The 18,640-nt window shown below is 40.8% G+C and overlaps 1 protein-coding gene across 1 annotated transcript in view; it reads left to right on the top strand.

The window, feature by feature from the left end:
• LOC129237157 (integrin alpha-PS1) overlaps nt 1-18,640 on the top strand; it is a 141,318-nt gene that overhangs the window by 9,123 nt on the left and 113,555 nt on the right. The window contains 1 exon segment of the mRNA XM_054871658.1: nt 10,146-10,522. Coding sequence (XP_054727633.1) covers nt 10,146-10,522 — 377 coding nt within the window.

Below are 18,640 nucleotides of genomic sequence, written 5' to 3'. Positions count from 1 at the left end.
TGCGAAGGAACCCTACCTAACACATCAAAACAAATAAACAAAAAAAAGGTATTGTATAGCCCCTTTCTCTTCCACATTGCGACACAACTAATTTTGCGCCCAATAATTGAAACATAGTAGGTTAGGTTAGGTTAGATTGAAGCGGTTGTCCATTGTAGCACACATTCAGGCTCATAATCCATTGTGATGCCGCGTGGGGAATGAGTCCTTATCCCTCCTGTACTTTTCAAAAATTTCGTAAGATCCTTCATTTCGACAGAGCCGAGATCTTCTAATTCGTTAAAGAAATGTCCGCCCACAATGGCGAGTCTACGTCTGGATTGGGCAGGACAGTGACACAGACGGTACGGGATCGTCTCTTCCTCTTTCTCGTCTAGACAACTTCCTCGTCTAGATAATCGTAATAAATCATTGCACGAAAATTTTCAGTTTAATTAAATGCATCCTTTGGGAGAGATTAAAAGCTTTGGTTGGCACCCGGATCTGACCAGACACATTTCACATCGAAGCTGCCAACAAGTCGATGGATCTTTGGTTTATTTTGCAACATCTTGGATGTCATGGCATTGACAATGGAAGGAAGTTGATAGGCTCAGAAAAATTGATATGAGAGGAAAATCGTTTGAATGATTCAGACGTTGTTTCTCAATTCAATACTCGTTTGGTTATGGAATCACTTTTAATCCCTATTATCCCTGGGACTCCTACTCTGGCGCTCAACGCAATGTTAAATGTGATATCCGTAGACATCACAGCAAGAATTGCCGCTGCACGTATCGCAATCAGTCTGAAGAGTTCGGGCTGTAGGCTCAACCTCGCTGATGGACACTCAAGCATCCTTAGAAACTTGAAGTTCATCCTTCTGTCAACGGATCAATGTATACTCTCGCTTAGTCCAACTGGAACTTTCTCCACTCATATTCCATCAAGGGAAGAGTGGACGAAGGGCAACACTTGGGGACAGGGTCTGGTGAACTTGTTTGCGGATCGATCGAAGTTGGAAGGAAAGGTTGGGGGTGGAGATTTTTGCGAGGAGCTCCCCATCAGACTCGAATTGAGGTTAACGGACGACTGCAGTGTGTTCCAGGCAGAGGTAGCCGCAATCAAGGAAGCAGGTGATTAGCTGCTCACATGTGTAGTAACAGTCCAGAAAGTAAATATTTACTACTACATCCAAGCGGCAATAAGGGCTCTCGGGTCAGTAACGGTGCATTCAAAACTGATCATGGAATACCTGACCTCACTTTCGACTGCATCCGAATTCTTTGACATAAGCCTCATCTGGGTTCCTGGTCATAGCGACATTGCTGAAAACTGTGAGACGGATGAGCTGGCTAGACAAGGGGCATGTGAGGTGATTTCCCCGCGAAGGGAGAGAATTGGGATCACCCTGACTACCTGCGGTCTGCTCCTGGAAGATGAGCTTCGCGCCAACTCAGCGAGCCTTGGCAAGTACACAAACTTGTAAGGGGAAATCCTTCTGGTCACGTGTTGATCGGAGGCGCTCGGGCGAGCTTCTGAGGTTGACAAAATATCAGCTCTCGAATCTCGTGGGTTTTTTCACATGACACTATGCGCGAGGAATGCATGCTGTGAGACTTGGAATTACCTCGAGTCCTTTTTGCGCTGGGTGTATAGAGGATGAGGTGGAATCATCTCAGCACCTTCTCCTTAGCTGCCCAGCTCTGGCGGGGTTAAGATCCATGCAACTTGGTTCTTACTTCTTTGCTACTCCTGCTGATATAGCTGGTGTTGACATTAAAAATCTGATGAATTGTGTGGATTATCCTATCATCAGCAGCATAAAGCGGTTAACACAAACGCAGTACAGTCATCGTTCATAATCCATACACTCTAAACCCAACCTCTTAACCATCCCACTACCACCTCTCTCCGCCCTCTCCTTGCACCCCATCGGTTTTTTTCTTTCACCCCACCTTCATAATTGTATCACAAAGGACGAATCCGTTTATTTTCGTCCATGTGTGCTCATTCCAGCCTCACCTATCCCTGGCAATATTGGAGAAAACCAACCAACTGGAGCCAATACACTCACGGCGAAGAGACATTGCAGTCTTTGTTTACAAGGGGGCGAAAAGCTTCGTCGAAAAACTTAAGGGAATTTCTTCCTCGCTGTTTTTTTCAGTTATATCGCCTATACTCGGCCGGCAGAGCCTCGTTCGTTTTAAACAGGAGGACGGGAAAGTGAGGGTGACAGTTGGGAGGCATAGATATTCGCGTTCCCATTAGCCCACTTAAGATGGTGTTTAGTGGGCTCCCATTTTATAATAAAAATATGTTAAATTCACGGCCAAAGACGAAAAAGATCCGGCCAGACCGGCGTGCCCAACGGAAGGTTAAGTTTATGCTAAGAAATACGAAATTTTTTAGATAAATACCGAACTACAGTTCATCAGACGGAGTTTTGGAAAGACGCAAAATATAAAAAGCAACCCCCGCTTTGGTGTCAGTAATCGCGAATTTTTCTAAATACTAAGAAATGCTTGCACCTCACATTTCTAAAGCTTAAAATGTTTTAAAAATGTCTCAAATTATTTCTAATCTGATTCAATGTGTTGAAGGAATTAACGACCTAAGTAAATTAAGTAAAATTAATTTTTTTTTGTTCACTCCTCATGGCAGCATAGGACCTCGAAGAGACTCTTGCATTGTACGAGGTTCTATGATGTTGTTTTTGCACCGTCCCATGAGTTGTCGGCATTTTCTAGTTCGCGCAGCATCGACCTTCACCAAGTGTTTTTTGGTCGACTTCAGCTCACTTGCGGGTTCCAGTCCAGTGCCTTGTTCGTGATGCTTTTGTATTTAAGTCACTTTTATTTTGAATAACTCATATTCAGTTTTAGGTTTCGTATGACGAAACTGTTCTAGATTCTCCTACTCTTTTGCTCTCAAACTGATTCTTACAACTTTTATCGGTTTTTGGCAAAAATCTTCAAGCGATTCTCACTTTTCACTTTCCTTCCACTCAATTCAATTGATTTATGTTATTTCGTGTACTTTGCTATAATTTCTTACTTTTTACATCACTCCCACTAGCCTCTAATGCCTTCGCCGCTTTGCCATATTTCATTGATGCGCAACGCAATTAATCTCCATTTTTTCGCCACAACTAAAATTGGCAAATCCGAAATCATTTCAATTGCCCACGCGCGCTCATATTTCGTATCTTAAAATCAAATTCTAAATATATAACAAATTGTCTTTTGCGTCCATCAACATTTTCTTGCGTGAGTGCTTCCTCTGTGCCAATTTCAGATTTTCCTTCCATTACCGTTCGAGTTTTGATTTCTCCCTCACTACTGTTGTTGTTGTTAGTGTTGCTGTTGTTTATGTCTGGACACGCGTTCGACGCTTTGTCGGCCAGACCTGCACACATACATACATACTTATCGATTTGTCCATTTCCTTGCGTTGTTTTTGTATCACTATTTTATGCCTTGTTTTATTGGTTTTGGCACCGTCTCGCTGACATGTCTGTCTGCCTGCCTGCCTGCTTACCAACCAACATCTATTCGCCATGATTCTTTCTATGCGCAATATTTGGCGGGCATAAATCGTTTGTTGACCTGATTTGTTTGTATCGCTATTTTGGCGCATCAAGCGTACGCAAGCTTCTCTGCCCCCCATTTCTTCGGCTGTGTTCATTCACCACTAAGTTCTTAGGCTCAAGTGACTACGATAAAATAACAAATTTTAGCGCTGTTGCCGTGACGCCACCAATTTTCCGGCAACAAATATTTTTAGTATTTTTTAAGTAAAGAATTGGCGCATCGCCAAGTTTCCTGGCGTCTCATTCAAATGTTTACTTCATCTATCCTACTTGTTTTGGTATTTTGAGGCACGCAATTTTTCTAGCTTTTGGCGGTCTGTATGTCACGTAGGGGACACGAGCGCTCGAGCTGAGCAATGTCTTTGAATAACCAAGGAAAATTATTCCGAAGGGGTCCAACAGTGTAATCTTGAAGAGCAGTGGTGTCGGGTTGATTGAAGAAGGCCTTAAAATCGAACACTTCCTTCAATAAGTCCTTGGTTTAATGGGAATTATGCTGCATGACGTAGTTCTACTGAAACCAAAGAACTCTCAAACCATGCTCAGCCATTCTTGGCAAAGAAAAGTAATTGGATACGTTAGGTTAGGATAAATGGCTGCCTTTGCGAGGGGCCCAGTTGGACAAATATTCAAAACTCGTCCGTTGTGACACCGTACAGCGGGAGGAGGGGTCCGCTTGGTCCGAGAGCCAAAATTTGTGCTTGATAGAGAGCTCCTCGCAGTATACTCACCCACCAACTCTGCCGTCCAACTTGGAGCTTTCCGTAAACTTGTTTACGATGCCAAGTCTCCAAATCTTGCAATACTGCCTACTCCACCCTTGAGGGAATATGAATGGAAAAAGTTCCGCTCGAGCCTAGCGAGGCTGTGCAATGATCCGGAATCATGGAGATGAACTCAAAGGTTTTAAGAATACTAGATTATCCGTAGCTTAAGTTTAGCTTATGGACCGAACAACTCAATCCGATTGCGGCGCGTGCACCGGCATTTTTTTCTGCACAGTCCACAGGTGCCACATTCAGCACATGAGCGATAGGGTAGGATTGGTCCGAAGCGCCCACTGATTCCAATGAGGGCAGAACTTTAGACACTCTCCAGCTTCTTAACTGATGCCACCCTTTCCAACGAGTTCCACCACACAAGGACTCCGTGCAACAAAATTAGCTTTATGATTGTGTTACAAAGCCAGAACGTAACATTAGGCGAGAGGCCCCATTTGCTGGCCGAAAGTGCCCCTACAGCCATACAAGGCGACTGTTGCTTTTCTAATTCTCTACTTAATGTTGGGCTTCCATGTTAGCCTTCTATCAAAGATAAGTCCCTGGTACGTCACCCTGTCAGATAGCACCGACGGAGCGCCTGCTGTTGAGGGTAGAAAGACTGTAGGTATTTTATATTTCTTCGTGAATAGGACCAGCTCCGTCGGCAGAGGATTTATTAGAGCCTTTTGTTGATGTAACATATCAGGAATGTTTAAATATAAATCCGGTTGGTTCTTTTACAATAGAGTCGACTGTCGTGTGAAGCCGATCGAGAAGAAAGGAAAGAGGAGCGGCATGTGTATTTGGTGAAGACAACCGAACGGTGACTGATTTACGGTGGTGTTACCCGCTTCTCTTCCTCCATGCAACTGATGCAAAAAATACTCGAAGTATGCCAAGTTCGGGACCTTACAAAATTGGGCGCTCGCAAAGTTGACACGAGGCCCACCAGGAGCCGTCCGCATGTATCCAACGGTATCCCAATCCTTTGGGGTAATTATCTCACAGGTCCCTTGTCCAGCCAACTCATCTGACTCACAGTTTCCTGCGAGGTTACTATGAGCAGGTGTCCAGATGAACTTAATATCGAAGAATTCGGATGCAATCGAATGTGAAGTCAGACATTCCCCAACCAGTTTCGAGTGTACCATCATCGAGCTCTCGAAAACTGGGAGCCCCTTCCACAATATAATACAATCCTCATAAGAAACAAGGCCTTTGTTTACAAAGAGCTTAATTTTACATTTTAAAAAGACGTGGCGCTCAAGCATTCAACCAATAGATGTGTCTCTTTCTTATTCGCGTTAAACCAGCTCTCTCTCTCAACGAACAAAACTAAGACTTCATAAGGCTCTCATCACCCGTCTTATCGTATAGTGCAGAAGCTTGGACGATGACAACATCCGATTAAGCGTCCCTTAGGGTGTTTGAGAGAAAGATTCTGCGTAAGATTTATGGACCTTTGCACGTTGGCAACGGCGAATATCGCAGGCGATGGAACGACGGGCTGTATAAGCTTTACGACGATATAGACATAGCGCAGCGAATAAAGATCCAGCGCCTTCATTGGGTGGGTCATGTTGCCCGAGGGATACAAACGCTCCAGCTCTGAAAGTATTCGATGAGGTACCAGCTGCAGATAGCAGAGGAAGAGGAAGGCGGCGTTGGAAACATCAGCAGGACTTGGCTTCACTTGGTGTTTCCAACTAGCGGCGATTAGCACGAGAAAGAAACGACTGGCGCGCTTTGTTAAACTCTGCTAAAATCGCGCAAAGGGTCATCGCGCTAAGGAGGAAGAAGAAAAAGAAATATTTTCAAAATTTTTTGAAACAAAATGTTTTATTTTCTAAATCTAAGTGTGCAAAAAACGTGCCTTAAAGCACAAAATATTTATGCTTTAGAAGGCCGTTTATCGTAAGTATTTGCGCTAAGTAGTTTGCCTGCTGATTTTTATAATTTCTAGGCCTTATAATCCAAATTTTTATACCCATAGCTGTAAATGAAATCGACAATTTTTTAAGGTTTTTCTTCCAGTTACTAAACCTGCCTGCAGAGCCACAATCGAGTGGTTCATTCGTTCATGCCTCTTTAGCGGACAATCTATGCCAACATTCAGGGGTAACTTTAATGTGAAGTTTTCTTGGCTTCCGCTTTGTTACTCCTGCATTTGCCTCCAAATTAAATATTGAAAGTTGAGGAACTGATACTCAGCATAAATACCAGCACACCAGCTATCGTAGTCTACTTTCCAATGCGCCGTACAGCCGTCCCCTCAGCTGTCAAACCACTTATCAGTTTACCCATCCAACTTATCAGGCTGTTCCATTTCGTGTATTAAAAACACTCATTTTCCAACTGGTCAATGCGACGTTGCCGATAAGTCGATAAGCCGCCCACCTTAGGTGTCACTGTGGCGCCTGAATCCTTAAACAGATATAAATATGTATGCGTATGTATGTATGTATGATGCAAAATAGCACAGTCACGGAACTTATTGGTATTAATGCGTCTATACGTCCAAGGCAAACTGGTTGTTACATATAATATAAAAAAGGAATGGAGAAGTTATAGCTGCCATTATTTATATATGTAAATATTGTGCTTGTAAGTGTAACAAAAAAAAAAGAAAAATATTATAAATATGTAAGTTCGATTATTTATTGATGTAAATATCATAATGCATAAGTATGGGTAGATACTTGCAGATATTCCTTCAAGTTGATTTTTATTTTCCGCTGCGCTACAGCTGGCTTGCTTTTCCACTTCAGTTTGATAATAATGAGGGTATGACGCATACAACCCTGACAAATTTCGGCTGAATTCTTTCTTCAATTCGTGGTGTGCGTATTAATTGTTATTGCTATGAATGCAATTCGTACGGAGTGCTTACGAAAAACCTTCTCTGGGCTGGTTTATAAATTATAAAACATTTATTTATTGACAATAAAAATTTACAAAAATATAATATTATGTAGGTACTTAGTAAAACTAGCTTTAACAACCGTAGTGATCTCCAAATGAGTCCATTTGCAACAGAACTGCCAGAACTCTGGCCGCTCTCACAGCAGTCGACTCACATTTGCATTGTAACTGCATGGGATGCTTATGATGTTCGCTGTTAACTGCACTGGCTCTTACAGCAGCCGACTCATGCTTACAATATAACTGCGTGTGATGCTGTAGAGTCGTTAGAGTTCGCTAGTTAGACATCGGAGAACGTGTTCGTTTATGTAGATGACGAGCAGTTATTTCTGCTTAACGTATAATAAATAAATACATGTTTTTTCGAGCTCCACCAATTTTGTTTGTGGGTCTAATATACTTATGTATGTAAGTCCAGCTACAAACGCTATAGTATGATGGTGGTTCTAACAGCTCAGTTCGGAGAATGTGGACGTCGATGAAGACTCACGCTCTTATAGACCGAACGAATCGAAATGCCGATAAAAATATATATGTACATACATAAGTAGAAATCGTGGAATCGGATCGTCAGGTGTGCACTAATATCATTTTCCAAGAACTGAAGATTATAATACGTTCACATATAAGATGATCTACTTTTTCGTGCTTAACTCCCAATCCGTAATTAAAAAGCGAGATTTCTCATACAAAATTTCTCTCCCAAAATTTGAGAATATAATAACCATATATTTAATCAATTGGGTAATTAAATTAGAAATTTCCTTCTTCTTGCCTTTCTTCATATCGTTAATAATAATTAAACAAACCAAAAACACCGTAATATTCCACCAAAATAATTTCTATGAAGAAAAACCTTTCACAACAGTATTGACATTTGATTGTCAATTTTCCAGGTAATCTGCCATATGTGATCGAGTAGATTAATTTTGTGGATTTATTGGTAATTAATGCATATGTGAACGTACTTTTAGCTAGTAGATCATACGAAACACTTGCACCAGGCAGGTTTAAAGAATCAGCTCAATATATAGATACCACAAAAAGGTTTTTTGAACTGAGTTGAATTCTGCGATTGTTTGGGAAGTCGTCTCATTTTTTAAGCGAATGATAACCGGCAATTAAAAAAGGCTCAAATTGCAAAGTTATATTCTGTACTTGCCTTTATTCGTCGTTTCGGATCTTCAGACTTTGGTGATCCATATACTCCATGACTGATGTTTTATAAGTACCTCTTTGCTGTGTTCGAAGCAGGACGGCATATGTCTTTATTTCGATATCCCATTATGTTTGTCATATTAGTAGACTTGATGGCGTCCAGAAAGCTTTTTATGCTTTGCCTTCTTTGAATTTAACTGTTCGAATTCCATCCTATAAAAGTGGGTGCTTGCTCATTAATCTAAAAAACTGGATCTTAGAAGGACTCTTCTCTCCCTCACTTTCGTTTTCGATTTTATAAGTGGGGCCATTGACTCCCCATCGCTACTCGAGAAAATTAATTGAATTAATTAAAAATTAACATATTTTCTCCGATTTCTAGGTACATAGGTAGGTAGGTAAAATGGCAAGAGTGCCACAGGCACACTTCAAGCAGCACTTACGTGTCGTTATGTGGACCATTACCTGTGTAAAGAAAAATTATTGGGAAGAGAAAACCTTCTACAGCCATCCAGTGCTGTTGATGTAGTGGAGGAGAGAAAAGGGATCTAGGCGGGAGAAATTCTTCAAGTCATCTCCAAAGGGCACGCTAAGGAATCTCAAGTGCCTAGCCAGCAGACCCGGACATTTGCAGAGAAAATGTTCAACAGTCTCTTTCTCTGTAGGATCCCCACAGCTTCTGCAATAGGGGTTTTACGAAATTCCAAGCTTCTCCGCATGAGTACCGATCACCCAGTGACCAGTGAACACCGCAATGAGTTTGGAAATTGAATGGCGGGGGATTCCCATCACCTTAAGCGTTCTGTTTCTATCGTTTTGGGGCCATAGTGTTTTCGAAATAGCGCACGATGAGACCTCTCCATCTGTCTTGCGCTTTTCTTCAAAAAAAAATTGTGTAGTTTCCCTTTAACAACGGACAAAGGGACACCGATGTCTGCGAGGGGGGCAGCTGAAACCGGTTCTGTCGACCCCTTCCTGGCAAGCTCGCCGGCAATTTCATTTCCCTCTATATTTCTGTGCCCAGGAACCCAGATAAGGGAGATGTTTCCTGCTCGATCGAGATGTTTCAGTTCGTCCTTGCAGGAGCTCACCAGAAGAGAGCTGCAATACGGCGACGACAGTGCCTTGATCGCAGCTTGACTATCGGAAAAAATATGAATGCCTCCCTCCCAACAGCAATCCCGAAGCATTTTGCATACCTACAGGATCGCGAAGACCTCTGCTTGAAAAACGCTTTAAAGAGGTACCTATATCCGTGCCGACTCTTCCCTCCTTCCAGTCTTTCCTGCTCCGATTTCTAGAGAATTTGAGAGAATTTAATTTGTTTTCAAATATATTTCTTAAAAAACTACTTTTGCAGCAACTTCGCAATTCTAACCGAATTAATTAGAAGTGCACAAGAGCTAAAATGCTTGCTTTTAAAATAGAGAAATCATAGAGGAGCGTCATTGCTCAAGGCCATTAGAAAATATTTTACAGGGTCAAGTTTTTTCTCTCTGTTGTGCGAATACTTTTTAGAAACTTGACTCCTGGATTCTGGCGCTTCGTAATCAATTTCCACTGAAGAAACTTAAATATTTATTGAATATAATACTGTTAAGTCTTAATACTCCGTACGCTGCTCACGAAAAAAATGCTTTCTTTTCTTCACAATCTGTCAAAACTTATTGACTAAATTACTAAGTAAAATTTTAGAAAGTTCACATGAATTTCCTACTCCCATTCCCCTACAGCCATACGAGTTGTTAGCTGTCAACTTCATTGAGTGGCGCCGTAGATCTTTAATTGCTGATGCAGTCGCTTCGCCTAATTCGCCTAAAGTCTTAATTAATCAAAATGTTGACAATCAATATTTGTTGTTGCCGCGCACTACAACCGCCTATATGGCCAAAAATGGTGTTGGCGAAGTACCACTGAAATTTTTCAATTCACTTGTTTTGCCGCATTTTTGCGTCGCTGACTTTTGGAAAAATTTGTGGCACGTTCAATTAAAAGTGAATAAATACACAGAACCAAAAATGGGCAATGGACATGAGCATTTGACTTCAAGTTGGAGTCGTGGTGGTGACTTTGGCTGTGGTGGTGGTGGCGGAAAATGTTGCTGGTGGAAGTGCGGCTGTTACGCTCAGTGTTATTCTTTTTTTATATTTTTTATTTTTATGTTTTTTTTAATTTTTTTTTTTAATTTTTTTTTTTTTTAATTTTTTTTTCGTTTTTTTTTTTGTAACCAGTGTCACAGCTACGTCGAAAATAACTGAGCGACAGCTGTTGTTGTTGTTGTTAAGTTCGAATTTTCCTTACTTTGTTGTCGCTTGCTGGTGATTGCTTTCTTGTCCATTTTGTTAGTGGTATCGGAAAAACGTGCCAGCAGCTCATTAGTGGCACATTTTTTAGCCGCCAATGACGACAACCGCCGCGTGGAATGCGATGCAACATTAGCGCTGGGTCAGTAGTGTGGCATGGAATAGAGTATTTTTTCGTGGGTTACTCTTCGGCTGGTATTTTACTGTTTTTGTTCATTTTTTTATTTTTTTATTTGTTGTCCTTTTTTTTACTTATTTTTTTTTTGTCGCTTCTAACTACTCCGCCCTTTCTGCGTGAGGACGACACGCGTCACTGACATCCTTTTCCTCATTTGCAGCAACATTTGGTGCATTTGGTGCATTTGGCGTAATTAAGGTGGCAGCAAGCAAGCAAAAAAAGGTCTACCACTATTTTTTGTTTATTTTCAATTAACCTCCGATTTGGTTGCTTGTTACTTCCTCGCATGCGGGCCAAATGGCCGATGTGTGGTAAGCAATTAAGTGCAACATTAATGTGTACTCAACTTAATGTTGCAACTGCCACATTGTTTTTGAGGGTTATATCTCGCGGCTCGTTTGCCTCCATTAACTTGGTCTAAACTGAAGCGTCATTAGTTTACTTGAGTTTTTCCTCTGCTCCGCTTGCCTACTTGCGCTTGTGCTACCTCACCTCTCTGGAAGCAGATAAACTTAATGTTCACTTTAATGTGCAATTTAATGCCCAATGATGCATAAACAGTTACAGCAGCGCAACAACCAACACGCGCAACTTTTGACATTTTACACACAACCGAGTGGCGCTCCACTGCTGAAAAATCACGTATGAATGCATGCATGCATGCATGGGTGTGTGTGTGTGTGTGTCTGTGAGTGTGAGAGTGGCTGTGTTCGCCTCGTTGCATTTGTGTGATATGTCAAAAATAATTGGGCAGCACGCCTATGTTTATGCTTCTGCCTGTGCTCGGGTCGGGTTTTCGGCACAAAATGTTGCTTACTGGCTAATGAAGATTGTGCAACTCGTTGACGGCACAAGCAAATCGTCAGCCTCCAACCGCAGCGCGCCGCATACTACTTGGCGCCAACTAGCAAAGTTTGCTTGGTTTTCTTCAGTGCTGCTTTTGATCGCAAATGGCAAGCGAACATTTTAATTTAATTTAATTTTGCAAAACTACGCTTTTTCGGCTGGCGTTGACAAGTGATAAACAAAACTGGACTTTGTTAAAAATGTTGCAACGGCAACGGCAACAAAATGTGGACATAAATCAAAAAGCGATTGACACTTAAGATTTAAATTTTAATTTGTTGCGGTTGAACGTAAGTTATTAATTGCTTTACCAGACAGTGAAAATGATAAAGTCACCTAATAGAGTAAAAATATATTAAAAATTAATTGATCCAAAAATTTATATCTTTAAATGAAATCTCTATGAATTGAAATGTAGCTGCCATTCATAAAAGGAATTTGGACGCGCCAAGTAGTTCTGAGAGAGTTGCAAGGGAGACAGACATACATACTAGTTTGGGGAAAAATAATTACATTATTTCCTCAGTAGATGGCTGTAGTGATCGATACCTCGCACAGCATGATGGAAAGAATAATGAGATGGCGCCTATCGTGGTACCGTTACTTTGCGCTCAGCGAATTTGACAATGAGTTACGTGGTTTTAGCACCAGTATGGCCAGATTACCATTTTCGTAACTTGATTTAGTATTTTGTTTTTTTGTTATTTAGACCCGCAGTTTTAGTTCTTTCTTCATGACATTTTTCTAGCCTGTTCTAATTGAAAGTAATGTTTATAATTTTGTAAAATATACATTTTTTTAAATTAGTTCAATAAGTCACTCAGTTTTATTGAGCTTTAATTTTTTTAATATCTGGTAGCATTGCCCGCGATTGCAGTTGTTCTTGGTGTTCTTCTGCTTTCTCTCTCTCTCGCTACTGCAGTGTTGCCTAGCTTGGATATAAAAACGCACTAAAATGTCCATTTAAAGAAAATAAAATGCCAAATTTTTATTGAACTACTTACAGAACTTTGTATGCGTGAAAATTGTCTTTAAAATGTGCGTTTTTTTAAATAAATGTGTTATGCTTATGTACAATTTAATTTATGAGTTTTTTTTTTGTTAGGTTAGGTTAGGTTGATATGGTTGCCCAGGGAATAGGCACACTTGGACGAAGAAGGATTCGTCCTTTGTGATGCCATTATGGAGGGGTGAGGCGGGATACAGGGAGAGGGCGGGGAGAGGTGGTGCTGGGATAGTTGGGAGCGTGCGGATTACGATTACGAACGATGACTATGTTTGCGTCAACCGCTTTATGCTGCTGATGAAATTCATCAGATTTTTAATGTCAACGCCAGCTATATCAGCAGGCGTGACAAAGAAGTAGGAGCCAAGATGCCTAGATCTTAGCCCCGCCAGAGCAGGGCAGCTAAGGAGAAGGTGCTGAGATGATTCCACCTCATCCTCCATACATCCAGCGCAAAAGGGACTCGAGATGATTCCAAGTCTCACAGCATGCATTCCTCGCGCATTGTGTCCTGTGAGAAAACCCACGAGATTAGAGAGCTGAAATTTTGTCAGCCTCAGAAGCTCGCCCGAGCGCCTTCGGTCCACACGTGGCCAGAAGGATTTCGCGACCTTACACGTTCGTGTACTTGCCCAGCGCTCGCTGAGTTGGTGCGATGCCCATCTTTCCAGAGGCAGACCGCAGGTAGTCAGGGGGATCCCAATTCCCTCCCTTCACGGGGAAATCACCTCGCATGTCCCTTGTCTGGCCAGCTCATCTGCCTCACAGTTTCCAGCAATGTCGCTGTGACCAGGAACCCAGATGAGGCTGATGTTAAAGAATTCGGACGCAGTCGAAAGCGAGGTCAAGCATTCCTTGACCAATTCCGAATGCACCGTCGTAGACCCGAGGGCCCTTATTGCCGCTTGGCTGTCGGAGTAGATATTTACTTCCTTGACCGTTAATACGCATTTGAGCAGCCAATCGGCTGCCTCCTTGATTGCGGCTACCTCTGCCTGGAACACACTGCAGTGGTCCGGTAGCCTGAATTTGAGTCTGGTGGGGAGCTCCTCGCAAAAGACTCCTCCGCCAACCTTTCCTTCCAACTTCGATCCATCCGTGAACAAGTTCACCATGCCCTGTCCCCAAGTGTAGCCCTCTCTCCACTCTTCCCTTGACGGAATATGAGTGGAGAAGCTTCCGGTAGGACTATACGAGGGTGTACACTGATCCGTTGACAGAGGGATGAACTCGAAGTTTCTGAGAATGCTTGAGTGCCCATAAGTGAGGTTAAGCTTATAGTTCCACCCCCTCAGTCTGATTGCGGTACGCGAGGCGACAATTCTGCCTGCAATGTCTACGGGTACCACATTTAACATTGCGTTGAGCGCCAGAGTAGGAGTCGTTCGAAGCGCCCCACTGATTCCAATGAGTGCCGACCTCTGGACTCTCTCCAGCTTCTTCACCAATGTCGTCTTCTCTAGTGAGTTCCACCAGACTATGACTCCATATAACAAGATAGGCTTTACAATAGTATTGTATAGCCAGAAAACAACTCTAGGCGAGAGGCCCCATCTTTTACCAATAGCGCCCTTGCATCCATACAAGGCGATTGTTGCTTTCCTCACTCTTTCCTCAATATTGGGCTTCCACGTGAGCTTGCTGTCAAGGATAATACCTAGGTACTTAACCTTGTCAGAAAGCATCAGCGGAGCGCCCCCTAGTGAGGGAAGTTGAGCTCTAGGTATTTTATGTTTTCTCGTAAATAAGACGAGCTCCGTCTTAAGAGGATTCACCGACAGGCCGCAGTCCGTTGCCCATCTAACAACTACGTTAAGATATCCCTGCATCAGGTTGTACAGAGTATCCACAAATTTTCCTCTGACGATTAATGCGACGTCATCCGCGTAGGCAACCACCCTGCAGCCCCCTTTCACCAGCTCCTCCAGCAAGTCATTTACAACAGCGACCCAGAGGAAGGGCGAGAGAACACCACCTTGCGGAGTGCCCCTACTCACCTGCCGGTGAATGGAGATGCCGCCCCATTCTGCCGCGACAGTTCTGTCGCTGAGCATTTTATAGATAAATCTGATCAGGTCGGTTTCGACCCCCAGTTTACCCAGAGACCGAGTGATTGCCTCCGGGAGGACGTTGTTAAAAGCCCCCTCGATGTCGAGGAAGGCGCCCACCGCAAGCTCCTTTTTTTTGTTAAGCGAGACTCTTTTGTTGAGTGAACGTCTTATTTGTTATATTTGAGGTTATGGAACAAGATAAGTTACTCCTTTTGTAAAAATGTCGTTATAGTTTCTTCAGTATTTTCTGGTATTTTGTTGCTTTTCGCTATGAATACACCTCTTGATGCCCTATGTCCCACTAAGGATTGATGACCGAAAGAAACGATTACACTTCTATGGTTTTAATTCGCACTCAGTAAATTCAAACGCTTTTTAAAATGCGTAAAAAGGTTTTCAATCTTAAGAAGAGTTGAGAGAAGAACATTTAATATTCTTGCAATAACTTAAAAGGAGCAAAAAATTAAATTTGCACTTTCAAAATATCAAACTTTATAAGAATCAGCAAACTTGCATTAGCACTAAAATCTTCTCAGAGTGACCTTTTTTAACTCTCTTTTGCTTAATAATACAGTTTTTTTCTTAACTTATAGTTTCGGTAGCTTTAAATTAAAAACAAAAAGAAACAAACGCCAAACTTAAAGATTTTCGCATTTTGGGTATAAAAAGGCACTGAATTTATTGTGAAGAGCAAATAGTTGTCAACACTGCACAACGGGGCAAACATGACGTCACGTCTTGCTCGCACAGTATCAAATAATCTAAAGTTTATACTGATTGTCAAGGTGGCATTTCACACTAAAAAATTCATTAGCTCTTTTCTGTTTACTTTATTCAGTTGTGAGTTACAGAGTGTTAACAGTGGAAGTCAATAAAGAGAATTCTGTACAGAGTGTTAACAGTGAAAGTCAGTGAAGATAAAATGCTGTACATTTTACAGTTTCTCTTTGATAAACACGAAAATACAAGCCAGCCGTTGAAATTGTAATAAATGTGAAAATGTGATTGGTGCCGATACTGTAACAGTTAATTACGTACAATTTTGATTTCGTCGATTCCGCGCAGGCATTTTTGATGTTAAAGAAAATGTCAGCTTGTCTAATCATGTGTGATAAACACATCTTTACACGATCAGACAAATTCTTTTCCATTAATTCATATGGAACCCAAACACTTTGTTTTATGATAGCACAAATCCAAGAGATTTAATGTGATCTCTAACAGTTGTATGATGAATATCAAACTCTTCTGCAATTTCTCGACTTGTTAAATGGATACTATTTTTCCACGTGGATCACAAATCACCACTTTCTTGGAAGCTCACATCCCCGGAACGAAATTTGCTAAACCATCTTTGACAAGTACGAACATTTACGATATCTTTTCCAAATGCCGCACATCATTCATACAAAAGCGCTTAATGTACTGACCTGCTTTTCACTTTAAATATCGCAAGTAAATGATCAACGGTAAAAAAGGACTCCTTTTATATTATGCGTCAGGTAAAAAAACAAAAACAAAAAAAAGGTCCAATGACTCACTAGCCAAATGTGTTTTTATTTACAAGAAAAATTGCCTGCCTATTTAAAATACGACAGAACTTTCCCGCCAACCCAATATTTCACTATGGCATCGTTCAAATGTCCACTGGAGCTTCACATGATGATACAGATCCGAGATAACCAATTTCCAATGACTCTGAGCATATGTACATACAGCTGAGTTTGAGCAATGACGCATAGTATGTTGACTTCAATGATTTTGGTACTTCTCTTCTCTGTTGAGAAGTACATATGTACTGTAAGCATTTTGGAGGTGGAGAAGTTTTCTACAAAACAATTAATAAAATTTATTGGCTAAATTCTCTACCTAACTCTTACTGTCAGCCACTTTGTTTTATTTTTATTTAACTCTAACTTTTTTTATTTTTATTTAACTCTAACAGTACAGCTCACTTTATCAAAACTATAAAAAATACTTCCGTTCTCTCAAAAGCTTGTCAAACTCTCTAGCATCTTCCCTCATGTATTTAAAAGCTAGGTTAAGTGGCCTTTAAGGATGTAAGTTAGATATAAAATGTGGTGCAGTTAAGTAAAATAACATTTGGTTTTGTTTACCGACATCACCCGCTTTAAAAATAGTTAACCACATTAAATAATTTTGAGTTCAGCCTTTGGAAACCAGCAATTTCGGAATTAGCAAATTCATCTCTGTAAGGCGACAGGCGAGAATACAAAGAGAGTTATAATACACTTCAAAGTTTGTAATAACTTAGCGGCTCCACTAATAAAGCTCAGTATCACTGGCAAATGCATATCAGAAAACTAACGAATTGAAGACGGCTAAAGCTATTACATATGCAATAGTCATAGGTTCTGTCCATCATACAGCTATTCCATATAAATTATAAAATATTTATTTATTAACAATAAGAATTTACAAAAATATTGTATACTTAGTAAAGCTTAGGAAAGCTAGCAACAGTAATGATCTCCATTTTCAACAGAAGTGCCATTAACCAATTCTGATTGGATGAATGTGAACTTCACACTTAATTCCTCTTTGCTGTTAACTCCTCTGGTCGCTCTCACAGCAGCCGACTCACATTTGCATTGTAACTGCATGGGAAGCGTATGATGTTCGCTGTTAACTGCACTGGCTCTCACAGCAGCCGACTCACACTTGCATAGCAACTGCAAGCGATGCTTATGACGTTCGCTGTTAACTGCACTGGCTCTCACAACAGCCGACTCACACTTACATTGTACGAGTAGCTGCATGGGTTGCTGTAGAGTCGTTAGAGTTCGCTAGTTGAACATAAGAGAGCATGTTCGTGTACGTAGACGAACAGCAGTTATTCCTGCTTAACTCACATACATAACATATATAATCTGCCTATAGATAATTTTTTTTATTACTCTCCTTCGGTCACATCCATTACTATTATAAATAAATAAATGCCTAATTTCGCTTTAATATCTTTAAAAGTGACTTAATAAAACTCAATTAGTAAATTATTAATCATCGTCTGCCTTTCAAGTTATGCAGTTTAACAATTTATGTCATTTTAATTGCTAAACGAGTAAAGGCCTCGCCATACACCTGCATATTAGTCAGCTAAGTACATGGAGTATGTTCTTGAAATTGCTCAATACACTGAGGTGTGCATAAATACACTGAAAGAATGTGGAGCCACTGTCTAGATATGGAGCTGTGGAGTTGACGGTTAGCTTCCCCGTTACATGGGACAAGAAATTGGGTGTTTCTTTTATTGCCTGTATATTACAATATTTTATACTTTGGTATATTTAGATATTTGTAATCAAATATAAATTAATTTATTATATTAAATATAATTTTCTCTTCTCTTTTCAGGTGAGTGCTGTAATATTTTTAATATGCCCGATTATATGAAAAATAGTAAGTAAAGCTAAGAGGAGTTAAAAAAATAATCTGATAAAAAACAAAATCTTGTAAGCAATTTTATGGAGCCCTATCACTAGAAGCAGGTCTCAAAAATTAACACAAGTTTGTAAATTTTCATTAGATTCAGCTAAAGCCAAGCTCTTTCGACGCAATATTAAAGTCTTTCTCAAAATATTGTTCACTTTCACCTGTAAAAAGCATCCCTCGTGCAATATATCTTCAAATCTAGTTCTTTGCGACTATTATTAATCAGTGGATAAAGAAAAACACTGAATGTAAGGTTAATTGTCCTAAGGTTTGCAATGCATGCCGAGAACGACCGCTTTAGAAATAACGTTTTCTTCATTTTGGTGTTTCATGCACTCAGACTCGAATCTACGTACTCCCGAATGGGAGACACGCACCAACTCGTACGCGG

Source organism: Anastrepha obliqua, chromosome 2, assembly GCF_027943255.1.
Source record: "Anastrepha obliqua isolate idAnaObli1 chromosome 2, idAnaObli1_1.0, whole genome shotgun sequence".
In the NCBI taxonomy this organism is placed as follows: Eukaryota; Metazoa; Arthropoda; class Insecta; order Diptera; family Tephritidae; genus Anastrepha; species Anastrepha obliqua.
The sequence above is the reverse complement of the archived record's forward strand: the minus strand, read 5'-3'. Positions and strand labels throughout refer to the sequence as shown.